Source organism: Raphanus sativus, chromosome 2 (genome assembly GCF_000801105.2).
Source record: "Raphanus sativus cultivar WK10039 chromosome 2, ASM80110v3, whole genome shotgun sequence".
Lineage (NCBI taxonomy): Eukaryota > Viridiplantae > Streptophyta > Magnoliopsida > Brassicales > Brassicaceae > Raphanus > Raphanus sativus.
The window spans coordinates 13,959,079-13,985,250 of record NC_079512.1 but is presented as its reverse complement, the minus strand read 5'-3'; the positions used below and the strand labels follow the sequence as shown (position 1 = coordinate 13,985,250).

General features: G+C 37.6%; 1 protein-coding gene, 2 long non-coding RNA genes and 1 other non-coding gene across 6 annotated transcripts; 3 read left to right on the top strand and 1 right to left on the bottom strand.

Moving 5' to 3' along the window:
* Positions 1–3,557: 3,557 nt before the first annotated feature.
* LOC108843078 (COMPASS-like H3K4 histone methylase component WDR5B) lies at positions 3,558–5,003 on the top strand. The gene is made up of 2 exons (XM_018616171.2): positions 3,558–4,294; positions 4,555–5,003. Exons 1-2 carry the CDS (start codon positions 3,608–3,610, stop codon positions 4,843–4,845), a joined length of 978 nt encoding a protein of 325 aa, XP_018471673.2. The 5' UTR covers positions 3,558–3,607; the 3' UTR covers positions 4,846–5,003.
* A 5,473-nt stretch (positions 5,004–10,476) lies between these two features.
* On the top strand, positions 10,477–12,496 carry LOC108820230 (uncharacterized). Of its 2 annotated transcripts, none has more exons than XR_008941517.1 (6): positions 10,477–10,802; positions 10,932–11,272; positions 11,362–11,382; positions 11,457–11,577; positions 11,671–11,713; positions 11,932–12,496. It is a non-coding gene; the product is annotated as an uncharacterized LOC108820230 (long non-coding RNA). The 2 variants fall into 2 exon arrangements; XR_008941516.1 differs by having other exon boundaries at positions 11,668–11,713.
* A 1,019-nt stretch (positions 12,497–13,515) lies between these two features.
* LOC108820223 (uncharacterized) lies at positions 13,516–15,015 on the top strand. Of its 2 annotated transcripts, XR_001944292.2 has the most exons (4): positions 13,546–14,031; positions 14,126–14,257; positions 14,334–14,372; positions 14,641–15,015. It is a non-coding gene; the product is annotated as an uncharacterized LOC108820223 (long non-coding RNA). The 2 variants fall into 2 exon arrangements; XR_008941509.1 differs by having other exon boundaries at positions 13,516–14,031; positions 14,126–14,372.
* A 10,568-nt stretch (positions 15,016–25,583) lies between these two features.
* LOC130508818 (small nucleolar RNA R71) lies at positions 25,584–25,690 on the bottom strand. Its single transcript, XR_008943000.1, has one exon. It is a non-coding gene; the product is annotated as a small nucleolar RNA R71 (small nucleolar RNA).
* Between the last annotated feature and the right edge of the window lie 482 nt (positions 25,691–26,172).

Genomic DNA, 26,172 nt, shown 5'->3' with positions numbered 1-26,172 from the left:
CAAATCCCTCAAATCACGGAGAGGATCTCGGGAACCTGTTGGTAGCAACCGACGGAGCCTGAGGCTATTTAAAGAGGAAGTCAATCAAGAAAAGGGGATCGGAACCCATTTCACACACAAGCTCTCAATCAATTAATTCTTTCTTTGTAAACGTTATAAACATCTTTGTAAACATATTCTTTACCCAAAATCCTCAATAAAATCATTCATTCATTTTTTAAGTTCTTACGGGATTCAGCCCACGATTATCTTTCCCTAATCCTTTCCTAAACTATAACCTGACCTAAAATCAGGAGGTGAGTTTAATCCCTCACATAGCTGGCCTAGCAGGATTCAATGGAATCCACGGGTCTTCCCACACCTTAACCTCATAACCAGAGTGTATTTTCTGCCTTATCCCCAGCAGCAAAAGCTCCCTCGCAGTAGAAATGCTAGTCCAAACATAAGAAGGACTGCTTACAGAATTTACTCGAAAGGGCGAGCTTAGTCTGTAATATCTTCCTCTTAAGACACGAGCGACAAGCGAATCCGGGTTTTGTGTTAGCCTCCATAATTGTTTCGCCAGTAGTGCCAGGTTGAACTCATGAATCATGCGAAATCCAATCCCTCCTTCTTCTCTCGGTAAGCAGACTTTCTCCCATTTCGACCAGTGTATTTCTCTCTTAGGGGGATTCGAGCTCCACCAGAATTGAGCAATAGCACTAGCAAGGTTTTCACATATCTCCAATGGGAGCAGAAAAGTAGACATAACATACGTCGGAAGAGCAAGTAAAATGGACATGATCAATACCTCCTTTCCTCCTTTCGAGAGCCAGCGCCCTGTCCAGCCATTCACTCTATGCATTAGTTTGTCTTTTAAGAAGGCAAAGAGCTTGCATTTTGAACCACTAATATCTTCTGAAATACCCAAATAAGTCCCCATCCCTCCATCCTTCTGTATACCAAGTACATCTTTGAACTCTTGCCTTGTGGTTGCGTTAATCCTCTTACCAAAGAGTAAGGATGATTTATCAAAGTTAATACATTGTCCTGATGCTTTACCATAGATCCTGATCACTTTCATTACATCTTCACATTCACGGGGCTCAGCCTTACAGAAGAAAAGGCTATCATCAACAAATAGTATGTGGATACCGAAGGACACGCGCGGGTAACGCGCATCCCTGTTATCTTTCCCTGGTTCTCTGCGTGATTGAGAAGGTTAACGAGCGCTTCCGTGCATAGAATAAAAATGAAAGGAGACAAAAGATCTCCTTGGCGTAGGCCTCTTCCTGGAATAATGTTTCCTCTCGGTTGCCCATTCATGAGGAATTTGTATTGTACTGATGTGATACATCTCATTATCCATGTGATCCAAGTTTCTGAGAAACCCATCTTTCTCATCACAGCTTCAATAAATGACCACTCCATCCTATCATAGGCTTTACTCATGTCTGTCTTAATAGCCATTCTTTTGTTGCGTCCGCTTGGCTTTGTCCTGAGAGCGTGGAACATCTCTTGAGCAATCATAATATTATCATAAATTTGTCTTCCAGCAACAAAGGCTGACTGGGTTTCCGATATCAAACCTGGTAGCACTTTCTTAAGTCTCTGGCATAGGACCTTAGAGACAATCTTGTAACTTACGTTACACAAACTAATAGGCCGAAACTGGGCCATTTCATTAGGTTTTGTTGTCTTTGGGATGAGGCAAATATTAGTTTCATTTAGACCATCAGGCATTATCCCTTCAGTAAGGAACTTATTAACCATATGAGTTAAATCATCTTTTACTATATTCCAAAACTTATGATAGAACAGCGCAGTCATCCCATCTGGCTCCGGTGCTTTTTCTGGATGCATAGCAAAAAGAGCTAATTTAACTTCCCACTCCGTTACCGGTGCTGTAAGACTTTCATTCATTGGCTCCGTTATTGTCGTAGGAACTTCAGACAGAGCTTCTTCAATATCCTGTGGATTAGACGTCTCAAAGATTTGTCTAAAATAGCTAGTAGCAATGGCTACTAATCCTTCGTTGTCTTCCACAATATTTCCATTTTCATCCAGTAACTGAGTGATCTTGTTCCTTGCTCTCCTTTGTTTCGTTAAGGCATGGAAAAATTTCGTATTGCGATATCCTTCCCTTAACCAAAAAACTCGACTATTTTGTTTCCAGAACATTTCTTCTGACTTAAGAGCATCAGAAAGCTCCTTCAAAGCCGCTGCAATCACTTCAGTTGTGGCATTATCATCCGCATATAAACCCTCCACTTTTTTCTTGAGCTCTTCCACCAGTTTCGCAGAGTTTATATTATTTTGTCTCCTCCACTCGCTCAATGCTTTCCTATGTTCCATTATAGAAGCATTAGGAGGGAGATCAGGTGACTTCCATCCCTCCAAAATAACTTGTCGCAGTTCCTCATTATCCAACCATCTTTTGTCAAACTTAAATTTCCTCGATCTCCTGGATGGTTTTTTAAGGATATCAGCAAGTATCGGACGATGATCCGAACCCCATAACCTCATATACTTCATCTTCGAATGAGGGAACTTTTTATGCCAGTCGGCATTTCCTACTGCTCTGTCCAGTCGACATCTAACAGTTACTCTCCCTGCTCTTTTACCAACCCATGATAGCATGTCTCCAGTATATGGAAATTCTACCATCCCACAATCACTTAACATTTGCTTGAAAAGTAGAAATGAGCTATCAGTATGTTGTCTACCTCCTTCTTTTTCATTATGATCAGTAATCTCATTAAAATCTCCTATCATAAACCAATGTCTGTTTCTTGTTGTTGAGAAACGCGTAAGACGTTCCCAAACTTGATCTCTTCGTTCTAATACAGGATCCCCATAAACAAACGTCATAAAGACTTTTATTCCATCAATGACTGCCTCAATGTCAATCATTCTGGATCGGGATTAGTTTAATTTTTGGATTCGGGGTTTTTTGTCCAACTCTAATATTAACATGGAAAACAAATAGCAACATATTTTATAAAAAATATACCCGCACGGACGTGAATGTCAAAATCTACTCATCTATTACAAGTGAAAAAAATACTTGTGCAGACAGATCTAGTTTAGATTAAAAAAGATTTAAGATTTCTGAATATAAAAGTCTTCAAAAGCGGAAATCCCAAAATTCACAACTGATTTTACGTTTTAAATATGTTAAGGGACCTTTTATTTAGTTAACCGAAATAAACGGAACCAATTAACTAATCCATTGATCCACACAAAACTGAGACGAATTTGTATTTAATTAGAACCGAAACTAAACCAAACTCTAATGAAAGTTGACATTAATCTGAATAAATACATTTAAATAATTAGATTAATGAACAAAGGTTGACAAAAAAAAAAAAGATTGATGAAAATAGTTAAAGTTGGAAAACCAGAAATCGGAAACTTATAAAATTAAATTTGGTAAGGTACCCTTTATTTACTTTGGTAAAACCGGATTGAACCGAAGCAATACTCATTCGATAGATCCAAACCGAACCGAGAGGGAAGACAATGGTAACCGACAGAATATATGTATATTGTTATCGCCGGTACATGAATGAATTTTATTATAAATATTTTCTCTGCGACCGAGAAGATCGGTACGGAACGGACGGCGATGCCAAGCGGAGTGGGTAAAGAAGCGGTGAACAACGCAGGCACAAGCGGAAGCAGCCCGAGTTTCAAGCCTTACCGTCACCTGAAAACCCTAGAAGGGCACGCGGCGGCGATCTCGTGCGTGAAATTCTCCAACGACGGAAACCTGCTGGCGTCGGCCTCGGTGGACAAGACGATGATCCTGTGGTCGGGGACGAGCTACTCGCTGATCCATCGGTACGAAGGTCACGGGAGCGGCGTGTCGGATCTAGCATGGTCCTCGGACTCGCACTACACCTGCTCCGCTTCCGACGACTGCACGCTTCGAATCTGGGACGCAAGGGCTCCCTACGAGTGTCTCAAGGTGCTCAGAGGCCACACCAACTTCGTCTTCTGCGTCAACTTCAACCCTCCCTCGAATCTGATCGTGTCTGGCTCCTTCGACGAGACGATTCGGATCTGGGAGGTGAAGACGGGGAGGTGCGTGCGCGTGATTAAGGCTCACTCCATGCCTCTCACGAGCGTGCATTTCAATCGCGACGGGTCCTTGATTGTTTCGGGGAGTCACGATGGTTCTTGTAAGATATGGGATGCTAAGGAAGGGACTTGCTTGAAGACTTTGATTGATGACAAATCTCCTGCTGTTTCTTTCGCTAAGTTCTCTCCTAATGGCAAGTTCATCCTCGTTGCCACTCTTGATAGTACTCTCGTAAGCTCCCAAACCAACAAAAAAAGCTTCTTTTATTTTGTTGAATAATGTTACTAGTAACTCAACAATTTATTGTTTGAACATTCAAACTTTACTAAAGAATCAAAATCTTATCTCCTTGATGCAGTTATCTTTGATACCTACATTAGTCTTATTATCTCTTTGTCTTTTACAACTTTTTCCTGGATACAGAGCAAAATGGTTGTACTGATGAATTTTTTTTATCTTTTTTTTTTTTGATCTGGTTAAAAACCACACAGAAGCTGTCTAACTATGCAACTGGCAAGTTTATAAAGGTATACACAGGACATACCAACAAAGTATTCTGCATCACATCCGCGTTTTCTGTGACCAACGGCAAGTACATTGTGAGCGGATCTGAAGACAACTCTGTGTATCTGTGGGATCTTCAGCATAAAACTATACTGCAGAGACTACAAGGCCACACAGACGCTGTGATCTCTGTGAGTTGCCATCCCCTTCACAACGAGATTGCTTCATCCGCAAATCATTTAGATAAAACCATCAGGATATGGAAACAAGATGCTTAGACACATGAGTTTGATTATAATGTAATTTGCTTTTGTGAGATTTGATTGTTATACACCTTCAGGTGTGATTGCAATATCTGCTGCATGCTGGTCAACATATCCATCACACATGAAAGCATACTATGAGATGTTATTAATATCCATGTTTATTTATCAAACTTACAATGTACTAAATAAATATGAAGTCTCCCAGCGATTAGTGAATTCAAAAACTCTATAATTTCTCTCTCAGATTCAACAACATTCAAGAATGAGATACACAACTTGTTACGCTCAATCCTTTGCCACCTCTACAGAGCAGTCGCGCTATATTAGAGTCTCGAGCTGACCATCTTTGCAAGTATGCCCCATCACAAGTTCCCTTCATGATAAACTTTTCTTAATATGTGACCGTAGGTGTTTTGACCGCAATATATGGACATAATTATTTTACACACGTTAATAATATTCAAAACTATTGTTTGTATGCTCAAAAACATTAATCTATAATATTATACAAAAAGTTTTTGCTTTCTACTAAGGTTGTCCACATCAGTGATGAACCTCACTTCTTTTTTTTAAAAAAAAATTATGCACTTGAAATAATTGGTTTTGTGTAGAATCTACATTTATTTATTTATTTTCTCTGTCGAATCTTCTGTCTGCCTCAATTCTCTTTCATCTCTTTTTTTTTCCCAAATTGAAATATATTAAGATCTGGCCGAAGCCCACGCGTACACATCCGGTCCAACCAGCTAGGCCCATAAAAAACAAAATACAAGAAATTGGGCCAAGGCCCAAAGAAAATGTATCCCACCGACAGCCCAGACTCGTTTACGTCCCGAGTCCCGAGACCACCTTGAAGCCGCGACCGCCGAGGAGACCTCCGCCGGAGAAGGCTACACCGTTGCAGAGCCATCGGTTCACCGGTCGCACCGCGCGCGTACATCTACGCTGCCTCCCACTTCGCAATCATCGAGTGGCCAGTAACTCGTAAACTTCGCTTGGCTTGGTTCACGAAGAGCTTCTTCGGAACACACCCAAAATCTCAACCACCGCTATCGAAACCACCAACTTCGTCTTCTTCATCCTCTCTTCTTTCAAGAGATATCTTAACGCGACCTTGAACGCCTCCAGAAACGAAATCCCACCCAACAGAAAAACAGAACAACAACCAACGGGACCATATAACTACTAACCCTAACAGAACCGCCGCCTCCTATGAACAGACTAGAAAACGCGGAGACTTAATCCGACCGTTCACCCTTGACGGAAAGGTGCCACGGCGGAGACCGAAACCGAACGCCCACCACGCGGAGGATGTGACGCCGGACGCACGAGAAACAACTTTACACAAGCTCGGAAGCCAAAAGGGAAAGAGACAAGACTACAACGAGACTAACGCCGGACCGACGGTGGCTGTGGAAGCCCTCACCGTCGGCCGGAGGCAAGGAAACCGCCGGATCTACTTTCTCTCTCTAAGACTGCTCTCTCTGTTCTCTCTCTAAAAAAATATTTTCAATATTCTGTACTCTCTTTCATCTCTTCTCACTCGCTTTAAATACCTGCAACATTTCGTAACTCTGTCCATTCATTCATTGTCATTAAAGTATCAAAATAAATACATCTCCTCCGTTCTTGAAGACGATGAATCTGCAATTATATATAGGTTCGTTTTCATCCGTCAAAATCAATACTTTTATACTCAAACAAATAATTTTTTGTTGAGCAGAATAGAGTCATTGTAGCACCGCCGTTGAAGTTTTTTTTGCTCCGATTTGGGAGGTCAGAAATATGATGAGTGTCAGCGAGCTTATGGCGTTAGACACAGACACGGTGACACTACAGCGACCCTCAAGTATCTCCGTATTTTTAGAAAGTCACACTTTAATCTTGCAGAGTGTTATCTTTACAATTATTTATTAAACATCTCATTATATCGTTTTTCAGTCTACCCGTATGTAACGCCCACTTGAACAAGACCAGTTCCATGTATGGCATGAGCGGGTTTGAAGTAACGCAGAGTAACCTCAACTTCAAACTGTATGACTCTCCTCTGTTTGTGATTCGACTCTCTTGATGTTTCCTTACACAAAAATTGGAAAGTGACCCTATTCCCTAAGGTTGTTGTTACAATAAGCATAAACCCAAAGATTTTTTGAGGTGGTTAAGTTTCTTTTTATCTTACTCTATTTAGGTGATAATTTAATGGGAAATTAGGATCCATACCAAGGCATTATGCCATATTTAACAACTTACCAAACGTCTACTTTTACTCGACTGTGCATCATATTGTTAGACTATTATGCTCCTAAATCGTTTCATTCGTTTTATGTCTAGAAAATTATACAAAAGATACGAAGTACAAATCACTAGATTTTCTCAGTAGCAAAATCTAAAGATATCTTAGCAGATCTTCCAAATATTGTTTATATCGAGAACTACATTATTCTCGAGATTGAATCATATACTAAAGTATCATATAATTTAAAGATTATCCTCATCGCTCGCTCTCTCTCTCTTCTCGATTCATCATCTTCGCCGAAATCGCTCTCTGCAAATCCACTGATCGAATGGAATGAGAAGATGATTCACCTCCGCCGCTTACTCTTCTTCTGGCTCACGTTCTTTGGTTTGAAATTTTTGTTTGGGTGAATGGTTTTTATGCAGGAATAAGCGTCATACTCGGGCAGTGCACTGATAAAACTCAAGCTCTGGTGGTGCACTGGAATCTCAATCTCGTCACCTTTATTGCGTCTCCGGTGAATCTCTCTGCCATTTTGTTTCTTAGGAAGCCCTCGGTTGCTGTGTCTCCTGTGAATCTAACGGACTATGCGTATCCTATCAAGCTCTCCGCCTATGTATCTTCGGTACATCTTTTGCTGCTGCGTTTCCGGTGAAGCTCTCGAGTGTGCAGCCATGGAAGAGCTTGAAGAGCGACTCGAAGGATTGTTCAAGGTATACAAGTTACGGGTCTCTTGGACTCTACATTACGGGTCTAGATCTCCACCGCTGCGTCTCCAATGAATTTCTCCCCCATTGCATCTCCGGTGAACTCTCCGCCGCTGCGCCTCCACTGAAGCTGTTTACCACTGCGTCTCCGGTGAAACTCTCAATAACTGATTCACTGCGTCTCTGTCTGATATATAATGTGTGTTGTCTTTGTCTGCTATCGGTGAAAAAGAAAAGCAAACGTGATTTTAGTTTGTTTGATGAAAAGCATGTCTACTCATAAAATGACCGTTCCTTGAAGATCTCTAGCTAAATAAAAAAATCAAGGAACCTGCAACATTTTTATTTGGATAACTAAATTTATTACCAACTCCCAAAATTAACCATAAACTTTATTAAATGGACAGCAAAAAAAAAAATTATTGCACCGCAACAATGGATTAAGGATAATTGAAAGTTATGTTTCTCAATATTGTTAACAAGCTATCAAACTTACAAAATTAACACGCAAATTTATATATATCATAGCTAAGATTATTATTGGCATGTTCATTAATTAGTTAGCCATCCAAAAAGATTATCGTTTAGGGTGAAAAGACAAGTTATTCCGTCAACAAGATAAATAACTGTATAAGAAATCTGTTTTTTAGATAATTTGTTTACACTTGCACGGAGGTGTAGAGGCAAGGTTGGGAATAAGTGTGTTGGTATAAAAGTTTTGATAACCACACCAAAAAATATTATACCCTAAACCCTTAATAATAAACATTTAATCCAAACAATAAATCCAATGTCTTGAACCCTAAACTCAAAATACAAGATCCTAAACCCAATAGAAACCCCGGAATCCAACATTTGTGATTAAACCGTAAACAATAAACCTAAAATACTATATCCAAAATACTAAACTCTAAACCGAATAGGAACCCAGAACCAAAACCTAATGTCTAATCCCTATTGTATTTAGGTTTTAGTTTTTTGGGTTTAGGATTTAGGGATTAGACATTAGGGTTTGGGTTCAAGGGTTTCTATTGGGTTTATGGTTAGTATTTTAGGTTTAGGCTTTAATGACTAGGATTTGGGTTCCGGAATTACTATTGAGTTTAGGATTTAGGGTTTAGTGACTAGGGTTGGGGTTCCGGGCTTCCTACTGGGTTTAGGGTTTAGTATTTTGGGTTTAGGGTTTAGTATTTAGGGCATTATATTTTTTTGTTTGGGTTAAGCGTTTATTAACCTATGTACCTGTAATATAGAAAAAATCTAATTAACCGGTCAAAGGTTACGACACTCTGTTCATTTAGAAAGTATCCGACTAAGTGGAAATTTTAACCGTCATGTTTTTAGGTGAACGGAGATATTAGCCGGTTAAATCAAAAATAAACTGTATACGAATTTAGTTTTCTACATAACTTGTTTACACTTATGTTGGAGCGTAGGTGGTAGAATTGAGAATAAGGGTATAGAGTTTAGTGTTTGGATATATGGACTAGACATTAGAGTTTGGATTCCGGGGTTACTATTGGATTTAGGATTTAGTTATTAGGGTTTTGTGTATTAGTTATTATGATATTAAGTTAAAATCATGAATCTGCTTAGTTCTATATTCAAGTAAATACTTATCTAACAAATTATGATACCGGTTATAATTTAATAAAACCAACTAAATGGTCATTTAACAAAGTAAGATTTCTTAGTGGCTTTTGTGTCTCCGGTGAAACTCTCGGCCGCTGCGTCTCTGATCTAGTTTTTGGCCTATGAGTCTCCGACGAAGCTCCGCCCACGAGTCTTCGATGAAACTCTCCGCCTATGTATCTACTTCCTCAATTTCTATTGTTTTTGGTACTTTGCTAATATTGACTTCTTTCAAGGCATAAGTTCTTGATGATTTAATATGTGTAGGGTTTCAATATCTCGACTATGTTTGTTTGGATAAGATTATGATGGTGAAATTTTTTCTTTTTGAGTTTGTGTGATGTAGAATGTGTCAGGTCGTCATTGGAGATGCTTACACCTGCGGGAATTAATTGTTTGTTTCCATTTAACGATGTATATCTTACAAATCTACTTTAAATATTATTGTACTTGTATAGATATTATAAGATTTCTACTTGTACTTTCCCTATAACCTACTACCCTACAATATGATCTGTTTGAAAGGGCAGTCTCGACTTATCAACACCCCCCACTTACACAATCACCTCCCATGTTTCGCTATTTTGGGCAAATGCTGAATTTCCATGTTTTTCTTGGTTTTTGAGCAAATTTTCCCTAATTTAATTTGTTAATTTTGTTTAACACTAAATCCATGAGTTAAGGCCACTTCTATTATTCCAAGTTAACTCCCTTGTAAGATAAAACTTTTATGATTTCCATTATGAAATCTACCCAAGACTATATTCTAGATTTAGATTAATTCAATCCTACATATTTCTAAAAGAAGATAGAAGGACTAACCTTGATCCATGCTTAGATGCAATTTTACCAATTGATCTTCTCCCCTTTAACCTTCTCTTTAGTGATTTCTTTCACTACAGGAAATATGGATATTAATAGCATCGGATTATAGCGTTTATGAAAGTTCTGCTATTGTATATTAATGCTTGCTTTTTTCATAGCGTTTGTCAATTTAAAACGCTATGTTTATTATAGCGGGAAAATATTTTTTTTAAAGCGGGTTAATTTGCTAAGTTTAGGCTCCTAACACTTGGAAAGAAAAAAAATTGCCACCAAAACATCTGAGATGGCTTTGTATTGCTTCTCAGAATCGTAAATTGGAGTCTCTTTCTCCACCTCTCTCTCTCTCTTTCTCTCTTGAACTCATTGTCTCTTCGTCTCCATCTCTCCTCTGTCGTGTTTGCCGGTCAGTTTCTTCATGGCTTCCACCAGACAAACCTCCAATCTTCGTCGTTCACGGCCAGCCGAGTTATATCTCCTGGGTATACCCAGTCGTAATCTCTCTCTTTGCCATTGTCTCCGTTTCCTTTTCGTACTTCATGTTCGGCTCCCTAAATCCCTCTTTGATTCGAGTAAGAACCCTAATTTGTGATTTAATTTATGATTCATATCTTCTTTAGAGATGATATTAAACAGAATCCTACTTCGTCCCCTCTCTCTCATCCTCTAAGGTCGTCATCTCCTTCTCTTCTTTCTCTCAGGCCCTTCTCTGTTTGTCTCCAATGGAGAAGAACAATGCCAAGAACGGTTCAAAGTCTTCTCCTTTCGATTTCAACAAGAGTAGAGCTGATGGTTTTGACGAAACTTGTAAGAACAAGAAAATCTGGAAAGAAAAAAACGCAAGCTCAATCCCAACACCACTGCTTACGCTCAGCTTAACATTACAGAATCCTCAAAACAAAAACAAAAATCTTATTTTGTTGTGTAAAATTTGAAAAATTGATCTTTTTTGAAGGTCCTTGGAACAGGAATGGATACACAAGATACTTTGTCTTCTGTATTACTCTTCTTTGATAAACAATGATTCATCTTTAATGGATAGGTAAATAGTTCCTACCTTTTTATTGTATGATCTTAGTATTTATTGTCTCTTAGTTGATCACTTACTGGTCAATTTGTTGTATTATGCAGGGCTTGCAGGTGGACTTCCAAGTTTGTTCTTGCTTTTGACTTATGGCTTTGTCTTATATAGAGTTATAATAGTGTGTTCATGCTTTGATCTTAAGGTTTATCCGAGTCATGTGATGGGATCTTCAGTACCTGGTCCCATTGTTCTCCTTGTGGACTGTCCAACTGAGTCGCACGTTGCACAATTGTTATCAGCTGAGTCTTTGCTGGACACCAAAGGTTTCTTGCTCCTCTTCATTTCTGTTGTTTTCATCAAAAACTGTTAGTTAATTTGCTTGGTGCTAATGTTTTTTTTTTGGTGTATTCAAGAAGAATATGGAGTTTCCAATTCTGAAAGCATGTTCAAGAATCGCAGGTGACTGAATACTCTTTGTGCTGTCTAATGTTAAGGCAGCAAAGTTCTTATCCAAGGTGTATCTTTTTGTTTTTCAAAAATTTGGATGGTTAACGAATAAAGAGGTTTAGTTGTTATTTCAGAATTTACTTTGATTACTGAAGCTTTAGTTTGCTAGACTGACCAAAACATAGACACCCTTAGCCCCTGTTTTCTGATTTGTTTCTCTAATTGTTCAGATGATGAAGAAGAACTTGCTAAGTACCCACTCACCACTGAATCCACAATGAAGATGACTGGGATACTGGTACTTGTTCAGATGATGAAGATGAGGAGCAACTCTTTTCTGAGGAATTATTGTGTGCTCCAAACGAAACCATAACCAAATATAAGAGCATCCCCATTGGGGTATGCTAATAAAGGTTCACACGCATTTCGATAAAAAAAATAATATATTAATGTTTGCTTTGTGAACCCGCGCCGCGCAGGATCAGTTGGACGAACCCGTATCATCACTATTTGCGGGCCCCACTGACGCGTGGCGGCTCGCGATTGGTCCGTTAATTAATTTTTTTTTTTTTTTTTTTTTTGGAAAATCAAACGAAAAAAATTAAAAACTATTATAATTGCATTGGAAATCGAGAATGGACAAACTTGCTGATGGAGATGCTCTAAGTGTAGTTTTTTAGTAACATTGTTTGTTAGTTTTGGGTTTTATTCTATTCTTATTCTGGTGCAAACGTTCATAAAACATATTATTTCTTATGTCCCATTTGTAAAATAATATCTTACATGATCGAGTTTCTTGCAAAATGGTTTAGTTCCATCTAAACATATGAAAATGAAAAGTGATTATACTTTTGTTTCACGCAAGTGAAATGATCTCTTGTTTCATAAACTGTTTTTTTTTCTTGCAATTAAAAATAACAAAACACAAGTGAAATGATCTCTTGTTCATAAAATGCTTTTTGATTTATAAAAATATTTTTTATTTATTTGTATTTTGTATTTAAAAAAAAAAAACAAAACCCTAAACCCTATAACTTAACTCCAAACCCTTCAAACCCTAAACCCCAAAACTTAACCCAAATTTATAATATATACCTAAACTATATATAACATTTTAAACTTAAACTATAAATTTTTTAAAAAAATCTAACCATATAGGGTTTATAATTTTCAGATACAAAACTATAAATCTAATACCCTAAGCAACATACTCTTAACACCAAACCCTATATCATAAACACTAACCTTTCATTTTAAAATTATAATCTTAAAATTTTAATTATAAATAAAAAAATCAAAAATATAAATTAACTATATTGGGTTTATAACTTTCAAATACAAAACTATAAATCTAATACCCTACCTAAACAACATACTCTTAACACCAAACTCTATAGAAAAAGTAATAAATCATAACATTTTAAATGTATAACCTTATTTTATACTAAATTACGAAATTATACAAACTACAAAATCTAAATAAAATCAGTATATTCATAATATAATTTTCAATCCTTTTTTTGGTCAAAAGTAACTTCAATCCCTAAACTCCAAACCACATACTTCATATTGAATTATATCACATAAAATATTAAATCTTAATTTTAAATAAATCATACAATTTGAAAATTTAAATACAAAATACAGATTAAAATTTTCAAATTACGATATCGAATTATTTAAAGTTTAAATAGTTTTACAATAATTATAAATAAAAAAGAAGATAATTTGTACTGTTTTTTTCTGAGCCATTGATTGATTTTTAAAATCAAAGGTCCAAAATCAATTTCCTATCTATCTTCACCCTCCTTATTTTTCATTGGTTTGACGCGGATCACCATCTGCACCGTTAGATCATACTGAACCAACGCTTGAGATTTGTTTCTTCTTTTCCAATTATTTTCGCGTGTTCGAGAGAGAGGCGATTGCGTACTCGACGCCACCCCTAGCAAACCTCTTCCTCGTCGGCCTCGAGTTGATCTGAAATCTCTCCGCCGCACCAGCCAAAAGTGATTTCCATCGCAGCCGCCAGAATCGGAGTTGGCCTTCCAGAGGTTCCAACCAAACCAACAACGCAATCGATCGGTGGTGGAAGCTTTTGCCTGCTCTTCTTGGCTTGTTGCTTAACACGTTAAACTGTTGTTACCTTTCTCTTTCAGGAAGAAGTTGCTGTTACAAAGAAACCTGCAGCAGCTAAGCAAGCTGTGAAAGATTCTTCATCCTCTGAGGATGAAGATGATTCAGAAGATGAATCTGAGGATGACAAACCTGTTGCCAAGAAGGAGGCTCCTGTTGCTGCCAAGGTTGCAAGCTGTTTAGATTCTGATGAGGTTAGTTTCTGCTCTTTAACGAGATCATTAAACATCTTTTGATGACAAGGAAACATTTGATTCATTTACCACATGGTTGATTGGTTGATTGCAGGAAAGTGAAGATGAAAATCCTGCACCAAAGGCTAAAGAAGATACCAAGAGTGCTAAAAAGGATAGTAGTAGAGATGAATCCCGTTCTGGTGAATCAGAGAATGAAGACGAGGACGAAACCCCAAATAAAAAGGTTCGAGCACTGCTTACTGCCTATTGCATATTGTTGCTTTTACTTGTTGGAAAGTTACTCCCTTTTATGAAAACAGAGCTCTGATGTCGAAATGGTGGATGCCGAGATGAAACAGGTAAAGAATATTCCCTTCTCTTAACATTGTATTTGCTGTAATCTCTTTCTGTATCTTGCTTAGAGTTTTAATTTTTGTTCCATGCTTCGTCTTTCAGCCAAATACAAGTCATGGTAGGGTAACCACTGAATTTGTCTCTTACCATCATTTTTATTTGCCTGAGCTCCTACTGAGTTGTTGTTGATTACTGTCTTGCTTGTAGAATGGATGATTTACTTTCAATCTTCCGAGTTTTGAGTTATTAATATCCAAGTTCTATTGCTTGTAGGTTGGTCATAATTCAATGGTTTATCTACTACAGCACACATCGATATTCTTACAGTTTCTAGGAAAGCAACACCAGCAAGTGTGGACATCTCAGATGATGTAAGAGAACATAGACGTAAGTCCGAGATGGCAGAGAAAGTTAGAGGTGGTGGTGTAGGTGAAGCCAAACAAGAAGAAGAAGAACATAAGAAAGTGACAGAAAGAAGGAGACGACAGAACTGCGATCAGAGGGAGACAGCAGTTTAGAACTTTAGGTTTTGGTTTATTAGGTTTGGTTTAATTTTTTCTGGTTTATTTAGGTTTTGGTTTTTTTTTGGTTAATGTATAAACTGATTTTATTTGTAAACACAGTTTAAATAATAAATTCAATTAAATATTTAATTATTGTTTTTAATCTTTTAAATATTTTTATAGTTTTTATAATATTATTAATTGCTTTAATTACAAAATTCGAATTAAATATTATATTAAAAAAATAAAATCAATTCATTATTATAAATATTAACAATTGCATAAAACTTAATGCTATTGTTGTTTATTTAACTATAGCACACGATAGATCCGCTATAGAAAGTGTCGAACCTATTATAACGGGCGCTGTGAAAGCGTTTAAGGAAACGCTATGGTAAGAAACTAATAGCGTTTAACGGCCGCTATTAATACCCACATTTCCTGTAATCTCTCCATTTGATAATCACTATTGTTATGGTATGTTTATGGAGATGTTTTCTTATCCCCTTATTATTAATAGACAAGCATTTTTAAAGAATAACCTTTAAAGAAATATCTTGTCTTCTCCTGGAGATATGTCTTTCAGGGGAATAAAAGAGAAACTGAATCAGAAGTCCAAAAGATAATTCTATAGCTTAGTAAATCAGTTGCCAGAAGCAACTAATGACCCTAATGTAGTGTGACGAAGTCACATATACCAGCTATAAATGCTATAAGAAACCTTTAAAGACACACCAATTCCTCCCTTCTCTTGTCTTCTCTAGTTCTCTTTCTTTACTAAGCTATAGAATTTTTATATTTCTTCCCCTGAAAGAAATATCTCCAGGATATGTATTTCAATCAAACAAATTTCCTTTGAAATTGAGAATATCATAATAAACTATTTCCATTAGAGTATTCAATATCTATGGACTTCTGGTTCACTTTCTCTTTAGTCTGAGGATCAATGATAATTCATTTCAACTTGTTTTCTTTTCCAGCTTTTTATTTTCTCCCACTTATGTTGGAAATACTAATTTAGTTTTTAACATCTATATCGAGCCTTATTTATATCTTTCGGGGATGGCTCTAGATGCTTAAGTATCAATGGAGATTCATATCCAATATATATTACCAACCTGATTTGAAAACTCATCTTAATTAAAGCTCTGTGGTGGATATTTTGCACATCCAACATTCTTAGATGAAAATGGTTGGTTTCTGACCCAATACCAATGATGGGGAGAATTAATGATTACTTTTTGGCTTGATGCGAATTAGTGTTGCTCAAAATATTTAACACTTATCCCAGTGAATTTGCTATAGTCGCCAAAGACTTAAGACGTGAATTCACCAATAAAGATGCATAGTGGGTGATCAGTCCACCAACATCTCTTTTATTCATGCCAATAACTTCATTTGGCTGGTGAAAACCGTATTTTCATTCTATCTTATGAGTAAGAAACATTTGTGAAATCCTTCACAAGAATCTTCTGGTTCTTCAATGAATATTCATATAAATCTTTATGTATCTTTTCGCATCATCACTGAACCAAAATGGTCTAACTGGTTCATGCCAAGTATTTTGTAAACTTCTAGTTTACTCTATATGTATCTCCATTACACTAATATTTGTGTAGTACAATCTATAAGAGGTTGTATATACTTTCTCTAAGATACTTATACTGCCTTGAGAAATATTTCTGATTTGAAATATATATAGCATTTCTTTTGCTTATTGTCTCAACATATGTGTCTCAAAATCCCACAGGTTTACTTTGAGAATTATTCATCAATCTTAGTTTAGTGCAAACATAATCTTCTGGATGTTTCACTTATCATAAAATGTGAGATTCTTTAACTTTTCCCCTCGAGATGATAATATTACAAGTTTATCAATCTCGATTGAATCTCATATTAGAATCAACAACATATTCTACATGGGTCATGTATTTTTTTGTTAGATTCTTCAAACTTTTGAGACAAAAAAGAAAAATAATATAACCATTAAAGGCTTTAAATCACATTATTATGTGCATCAATATTTATGTACTCTTCTGGAGCATTCATATATTCTTTCCTGAACTTTTCATTGCCTTTTATTGTACTCACAATAATTTTATTTCATCTTTAGATGATTGAATCATATCTCTTTTTTATTACCATCTTTATGAGTTCTAAAAAGAAACTCTATGGATCTTGACCTTATATCATAGCTCATTGTTTTTCTGAGTCTCAAAGAGACAAGATACAAGTATGAACTCCTTTAGTCTCTTTTCTCAATCATGTGTCTGCTGGACAACATTGGTTGTTTGAAAATATGTATTCTTTAGTATATTTGCATCATTGATATTTTCTTCAGGAAAATAACCTTTTAACTCTTAATAGAGTACTCATTAAGAGACATTCAGATCTGATAATTTTAGATGCAAAATACATAATGAGCTTTAGATAATCACATTAGATGATCGTGCTTTTCTTTTGGATTATTTTCCAAAATACATAGATGTTTTAAAGTCAAGTCTTATACATAAGACTTCATATATGTAATAGTAATAAACTATAACATGAAATACATATGACAAGTTATACACGAATTTATATAAACCATTTAACTCCACATTTGACGTGTATTGTAAGCATAAATCTAGTTCACTAGAACAACGCATAGAAAATTGTGACCCATGATTATAGTACATGAATCGAGAATTCAAATCAGTTTTCTATGTAAATTTAATTAGACCCAATCTAATCAGACCAATAAATCAATATACGAATTGTCTTGTTTCAGAATTTCTAATAAGACGAATACTATTACTATATATACGTAGAAGAATTAGAAACGACGACTTCTTATATATAATATAAATAAGAGAACTCTCATAGATGTATTTTAACGTGATGTTATAAAAACAATATAAGCATCACATATTAAAAATAAAATAAAAATAAGAACACATACAAGTATAGATCTTAATAAAGTTGAGCATTAGCTTATTATCATCGACAAGATCTCTTTTAAATCAAACGATTTTTTTTTCCTTGAAACAAGGGTAGATCAATATTGTCGACTAAAGCTCCTAAGCTCATACCGTGTATGAATCCATTCTTACAAACCGTGAATTGATAATAAGCATGATTTGAAGAAGGATGAAACTTAAAAAAAAATAGAATTAGAATCTATACCTATTAACTCAAGATCGCTAGAGCTTCGTGATGATAACATGTTATAAAGTAAAGAAAGAGAAGACAAGAGAAGAGAGGAATTGGTGTGTCTTATTCCTATTGAGTAATGGATCCTTTATATATGAATACAATAGATTGGAGAGAAAGCCTAACTTGGAGTGGGGAACAAGTATATCTAGAACTTTCCATATGGACATCACTACAATATTTATAACAGTTTAGTATTATATTCACAATTTTGCCATTTTGCTGAGGTGTCATCACCATATGCATTCTCAACCTACTTTTTTAACGTACCAATATTTACTAGAAGAATTACATAATATACCATTGATGATTATATAATATAGAACGATAAATAACATTAAACACACACATGACAGCTTTTAAAAGAATGCGTGTACATATACTCACACCACTTCTTCCATGCATGTAACCTAATGGTTTCTTCCATTGAAACGTCTGTAATAAAATAGAAAACACATTTCACTGAGTAGAAAAACTATATCTAACTCATCTCTGCTTTCTCATTATGTTTTATAATTTATTCACATTCTAAAAAAGAACATCCAGTGATTTAACTTGCGGCCAAATATGGTTATCTTAAGAACAATCGAATGAACATCATGGATAAATATTCATATAGTGTTCTAATATATCATGATCATTAAGAAGATCATCAAATGTCAAAGATTTAGCTTAACAGACAGAGCATTCCATTGCTTAGATTGGAGACAATCGAACCATAAACACGAATGTTCATTTTAAATATATTTGATGATATTTTTAATAATACATTTGTATATATTTTGTGTGTCTATAGGGTAATTCGTTGTCTTTTTCTCCATTTGGATCATTTCAATCGTGTTCCAGGGGTTGAAGGCCATAGAAATTCAAAAGAAGATGAAGACAGATTTTTAATATTATAATTAGCTTCTATTTTCAAGTTTTAACTAAGAGATATTACAAAAAATCCAAATATGGAAGCAATTTATGGGTCCAACTATCTAGAAATTATTGATTCTTTCAATAGTTAGTGTGATCGTATATTCAATAATATGAAATTATATCAAATATAGAAAAACTTTAAAAATGTTAAACTTTGTATGCAAGTTAAATTAAAACTTGATTTCTTTTTTTTATTCATATTTGGTAAGCTCCGTGTGTGCATAGTCAAAAGTTTAATATTCTATGTTGCCAAACTTTTAGGCTTAATTGTGGGAACTCAATATTCTCCTCATATCTTTCATTCACTACCTAAATCTTATTACTAATTATGGATGAGAATTCCTATTAAGTCTAGGATTTCATACGACTACTATTTAAACAAACCTTGCAGACGCAAAAAAAAAAAACAACTTCGTAAGATTATTTTTCATATATTGTCAACACACAATAAAGCGTTTAGCAAATACACCTACTTTGTTTCCTGCTCTTGATCATCTATGATAATAGATGGACCTTATAAATAAAAAAAATTATTTTCAGAATTCCAATAACTTTGAAGACTGAGAAGAAAGGTCGAAGTATCATTTCAGTTATTCCTATAAAGTTTCTGGTTTTATGTTTTTTATATTAATGTGGCAACATACTTTATGCAAGATTTATTTTCGGTTCAAAAACATTTGTTTTCAGAGTTATTTTTTTGTAAGACAATACTATGTTATATTAAGACTTCATAAATAAATAAATAAATATATATATATATATATATATATATATATATATATATATATATATATATATATATAACTAAATAGTAAATTTGCCACTAACCTTGCGGAGGTAGCCATACATGCTCCCATAAAGATATGATCATTTGATGGCAGTCGAGACTTAGTTTTTTTTTTAGAAATAGTGCTTGCCACAGTAGTATACATCCATTTTTTCAAACAATCAGGTTATTTTTGCCCGTACCTTCACTGAAAAGCAAATATTAAACAATAGCAAATTTAGTACTTTTTTTAGTACTTCCCTACTACGAAAAATGGTTATATAGTTTTTCTTTCAGCCGAATCGGTTTTAAGAACTTTTACCTTCAATGTTTCACATTTATTTTGTAGAAACTTTTATTTTCGAGATACTAACATTATTTGGTTAGCTCTCTTATGTTTCGTTTCAACGAAAAAGCATTTTCTTGCACACTTGAATTAAGTCAGTGCTCTCTTTAACTCTGTTAATATAATTCCAAGCAAAGCATATTGAAGACAAGAATCATATATGGTTGGTTTTCATATTTGTTATTTAGAAGCTTTTACTGGTTCTCATATTTTATATTTGTAGGCTTTTAATTTTCATTATCATATTTAGTTTCATAAATAAATAAATAAATAAATATATATATTGCTTTGGGTTCCCGGTAAAGAGGTGAAACCACCTTTTTACAAAAAAAATATATTTAGTTTTGTCTTAAACTCAATCATAATATTTTCTCACTTGAATATTTTTTTTAAATCCTTTAAACTAACATTTTTTATCAGTACAAACAATTATACAAGTGTTTAAAAAGTTTGATGCTAACCTGTGAACAACTTCAGATTTCTTTGTTGACACTTAAGGTTTGTTTGGGAGACAAGTCGTTGGGCCACCCATCATCCATACATACAGTGTTGATATATTATATCCTTTTTACTGTTGGGGTCAAAATCGGACAAGGTAAAGTTGGCTTCCAAAATTTCCGTTTAAAAATTATTAATTTAAGAACTTTTTTACGGTTTTTCGGAAAAGGAAAACCTATACGAAAAGTTTGCGGAAAAATCTTGTTTTAAGACAACGACTCTTTAAAACAACGATTTCTTAATCAACGACTTAAGAAATCAACGACTTCTTAATCTACGACTTTGAGGAATCGACGATTTTAGAAAATAACTATTTCTTAAAAAACAAACGGAACTTTGATATCAAAGGACCAAACCTCCGCAAACAAGCATCCTGAGAAGATCATAGCCTTACGGAAGGTTCGAACACTTGGGCAATGGACCATAATCCACGATATAAACCCGATCGCGATGGCGATCGGGTCACAGATAAGAGCTCGGTTGCTATAGCGAACGGATCACGAGACCACACTCGGTTTCTATAGCGACCGAGCTTCGATTATAGCGACCGAGCTATAACGACCGAGCTATAGCGACCGAGCTCCGAACAAAGCTCGGTCGCTATAGCAACCGAGCTCAGGTTGAAGCTCGGTCGCTATAGCGAGCGAGTGTCCGTGCATCGATCATCTTCCGAAACGTCCAAAGTCTCCCGAAATGACGATACGACGTAAAACTATGCATTCTCGACTATCCGTATAGACGTTCTCCGAAACTCACGACTATCCGTTTCTTGATCTCTCGATCAAGTGGAATCGTCCGTTTGGTTTACAATAAAACCGCGGAAAACTTAACCTTATCGGAAAAATCGTAAAAACGTCTCAAATCAAAAATACGGCACAAAGAGGTCCTAAACTTGATTCGAGGCCCACTTACAATTTCTTAAAAACCCATAAACCTTATGACGGTTTATGCTTGGAGGATAAGCATCAGTTTCCGCGGAAAAAATGGAAACTTTCCGCAGATAATCATGAAGATCGGAAAAAATGGAATATTCCCATTTTTTCGACTATGACGGCTTAAGGGCAAAAGGGGAAGCGTAAACCGACCTTGGAGGGAGTATATAAGGAGTTCAAGGCGAGAGGCATAGAGGCATCACTTTTTCCAGAGCAAACTAGCACTTAGAGCATTTTAGGCAACTTTCCGTTTTTGTTTTCGAGCTGCGACTCAATTAGGTTTAGCCACCTTCGGGTATTAGAACTAGGATCTCGCCAACAGCTCTCGGAGCCGAAGCACGTTGTCCTGTTGTTGTAACGCTTACACGCAGATTCGGAATAAAACCCTTCTTGCTCTCTTTTTACGTTTTATATTTTATTTTTCCGTTGTTATCGTGTTCTGATTGCCTGACGTTTGGTTTCTCAGAAATCCGGGACCTTCTGGGAAATTAGGGTTTTCCTACTTTCCTAAAATATACGAAATATTGACGGTGCGAATTTCGGTTCCCACAGTTTGGCGCTAGAAGGAGGGGGGGGTACGGATCAATCTTACTCACGACCAGCTCACGCTCAACCAGACATGACTAACGACGATTCAGCGAACTTGCAGACTCCTCTAAACGGAGCACCCAAGGACGCCTTGAACACTCCCGCAGCGGATGTTTTCTCGGCTGACGCACCTGCTAACGCCGCGTCGCTCGACGAGTTCAAAAAGTTGCTTTCCGCCTACGAAAAGAGGTCGGAAGAGCAGGATAAACTCGTGGGAACCCTGACCAAACAGGTTCAAACCTTAACGGCAAGGTCCCGCGCGGTTCTCCCTCGCGGAGCCACCAAACTCCGCGGAAGGAGGCTCGAGTTCGCGACCCCACACGATAGGCCTGGAGCTTCGCAGGAACGTCCTTCTGGACAAAACCCTAGCGAAACATCCCCCGTCGCCAAGGGTAACTCGGAAAAACCTCAGACATCCGAAAAGGATACACAGGAGGACGAAATCGAGCGTATCGACTTGGAGCCCAGCGATGACTCCGAGGAGGACGCCGATGTCCCTCCAAGAAGAACCCGTAGCCATTCAGCTCGGGAAAATTCTCCGTTCGACAAACCCATGACGGAAGAAGAAGAAAACCTCTACTGGATCAAACAGGAGGAACTGGCCGAAAGGCAGACCGAGATTACTCGCCACGAACGCCGACAAGCTCGGAAAACTGCTGGAAAGGATCCCGAGAAACCCGATCTCCGTGATTACATCACCAATACCGCCGCAGAAGTAAGGGCCGTGAAATCGCAAATCCACCACGCCACGAGTGCCGCCCTAGAAATCGACAGGTTACTCGAGGTGGCTCGAAAAACACCCTTCACTACGCGGATCTCCGAAACTAAGGTGTCTAATCCGGGAAAACTCAAGATACCGATGTATAACGGAACTACCGACCCCAAAGCGCATCTCCAGGCGTTCCACATCACCATGGGAAGAGCCAGGCTTAGGGAAAGCGAAAAAGACGCAGGCTACTGTCGCTTGTTCGTCGAAAATCTCGAAGGAGCGGCGCTCGAATGGTTCTCCCGTTTGAAGCGAAACTCCATCGGGAGCTTTCGCCAACTCGCGTCGGAATTCCTCCTCAAGTACTCTATGTTCATCGATAGAGAAACTTCCGATGTCGATCTCTGGAGCTTAACTCAGGAAGAGGGCGAAACCCTCCGAGAGTTTATAAGCCGCTTCAAACTGATCATGGCAAAGGTCAGCGGAATCAGCGACAAAGTCGCCATCGACGCTCTTAGGAAGGCGCTCTGGTACAAGTCGAAGTTCAGAAAGTAGATAACGCTTGAGAAACCTCGCACAATCCAGGATGCCCTTAACAAAGCCTCGGATTACATAATGATCGAAGAAGAGACGAAGGTCTTATCGCAAAAACATAAGCTGACAAGGAACTCTGCGAAAGACGTGGATCCAAAATCAAAGAAGAAAACTTCTCGTAACGACAAGTACGTCCATCACGAGGGGGAAGAACTCCAGGGCGCGCACAATTACGCGATCAATCCGGAGCGGGGCAGGACTTCGGGAAATACGTGGAACCGTAACTAGAGTTACGACAAAAACGTATACTGCGAGTTCCATCAGACCGAAGGTCACTCCACGGCTAACGGCAAAGTCGTAGGGGCGAGGCTGGCCGCGAAGCTTTGATATATGGTGTTTTATACATCATTGTATATATGTTTCTAATTGGTTTTCAAGTCTTTATCGAGTCTTTCTAGTCCTTTTCGAGTCATTACAGGTCTGGAGTTGCACCTGCTGGAACAAAAGAAGCAGAAAACAGTGCAGTTTGGTGATTTTCACGCAGAACAGTCTGATGACTGTTCCCGATCAAGCGGAACAAGCAGACGGAGTGATCCCGCGGTTGTTCCCGACGAATAAGGAAAATACAACATCTCTGGATTTGCCCTAATTATCCTCTTTTTCTCTCTGGCCGCCTGTGGCTTTTGATATAACTTCTTTTTCTATTTTTCTACATCATTCTACGCTTTCTGAGACACAAGAAACCATTGGAGACTTTTAGATTATTGGATTTGCTTATTGTAAAGGGAGAAGGCTTCATCTCTCTCTCCATAGAGAAAATTATCCTGAACCCTCTCTTTGTTTTTGTTATTTTTATGAAGTATTATTCAGTATCCATGTCTTTGATCTCTTGTGTCATGGCTGAGTAGTCGGCTAGCTTGTCTAGGGTTCTAGGGTGTTGATTTCGTGAGCTAAACATAGATAAGTGAATCCATTGATTGTCTTCATTCATAAATGTTCTTATTGCTTGCATTAAACTGGCCACTTAATGTTAGATCATAGGTTTAACATGTTCATTAACCGTGTAATAGGTTGCTAGATCTGTTTTGAATGAGCATTGCATCCCTAATCAGCGAAAGTAGATATTAGGGTGTTTTGTGAACCTATCGGACCTGATCTCTATTGCTTGCGATCGCTTCTCACCTCAACGACAGTTAGACGGTGAGATCGATCAGCATAGGGAGCAGTACCACGACAGTGGACTGCTCTACTTGAGTGATCCGAGTTCTAGACTGTTCTTATTAGCACTTGAATAATTGTTTAGCTCACAAGTATTAACACCCGATGAAGTAACCCTAGGCTGGCTTCTCTTTAAATTGAATTCTCATTTATATTATTTTACTTGCTTTGCACGTTACCATCAAATCAAAACCACATTATTGTTTTAGCTAGATATTGATCCCATAGAAATAAAGTGTAATAGTTGGTCTCTGTGGATTCGATCCTAAAGTGCTACATCGACATACCATTCGATTGTGGTAGTGTGCACATTAGGTTAATTGGTGTACGTGAACACGAATATCAATTTGGCGCCGTTGCCGGGGACCATCTTTTTACCTTTATTTTTCGGTTATTTATTTAGTCTAAGACCTCTAACTTGCTCTTTTCTCTTTGTTGCAGGAGATCACAAGGTTTAGAAAATCAGCCAAGGCCTACTGACACCACCATGGGTGATCACGGCCATCAGGATGATCTCGCTGCAGCAATGCAACTGATGCAACAGCAGATGCTTCAGATGCAGCAGACCATCCAAGCTCAGCAAGCAGCTGCAGAACAATCTGCTCAACAGGCTGCTCTCGCGCGGCAGGAACAAGCAGCGCAGACTGTTCCAATCGGGGAGAGAAACCTTCCGCGGAACATTCCTACTACGCGCTCTGCCATTGTTCCTCCACTCTGCACCAGGCAGGACTTCGAGATCAAGCCTGCTCTGATTGATCTGGTGCAGAGAAAAGTGTTCTCTGGTCTCTCTGCAGAAATTCCAATGGAGCATATTGAGAATTTCGAAAAAGTCTGCAGTTTTACTCGTGCGAATGGTGTGCCACCAGACTACATCAAGTGCATGCTATTCCCATTCTCTCTTGATGGAAAAGCTGCACGGTGGTTGAACTCCCTCCCTACCGGCTCTCTCACTTCATGGGAACAGGTCCGATCAGCGTTCCTCAACCATTTCTACTCTAAGGCGAGAACAACTGCATTGAGGAACAAGATCACTTCATTCAGACAGCTCCATGATGAGCTTTTTTGTGACGCATGGGAGCGCTTCAATGACTACCAGAGAGAATGCCCTCACCATGGATTTGATGATGATTACCTCCTGGGCATTTTCTATGATGGGGTGGACTGGAAATACCAAGGTGCTCTAAACTCTTCGAGCAATGGAGACTTCATGACTCAGACCACTGATGGAGCGCTCAAGCTGATTGAGAACATGGCAGCTAGCTCAGCCAATGAGAATCAGGAGAGCAACCGCTCCAAGAAAGGGAACAGTGTACACACCCAGAAAATTGATGAGCTAACAGCTAAGGTCGATCAGCTACTGCAGAACAACCAGGCACAAGGATCTGGGTATCAGAACCATCCCGCAGAGCAATCAGCAAGTTGTTCCAGCCGCGAGTGCTCCGACTGCAGGGAACAGTCCGCCAGATGATCTGAAAAATCTGAACATTATGATGCAGCAGATGCTCCAGAGCCAGCAACTTCAGGTCAAGGCACTGAATCAGGTTACCACAGACATCAACACCAGGATGGAAGCATGTTCACCGAGCTGAATTCAAAATATG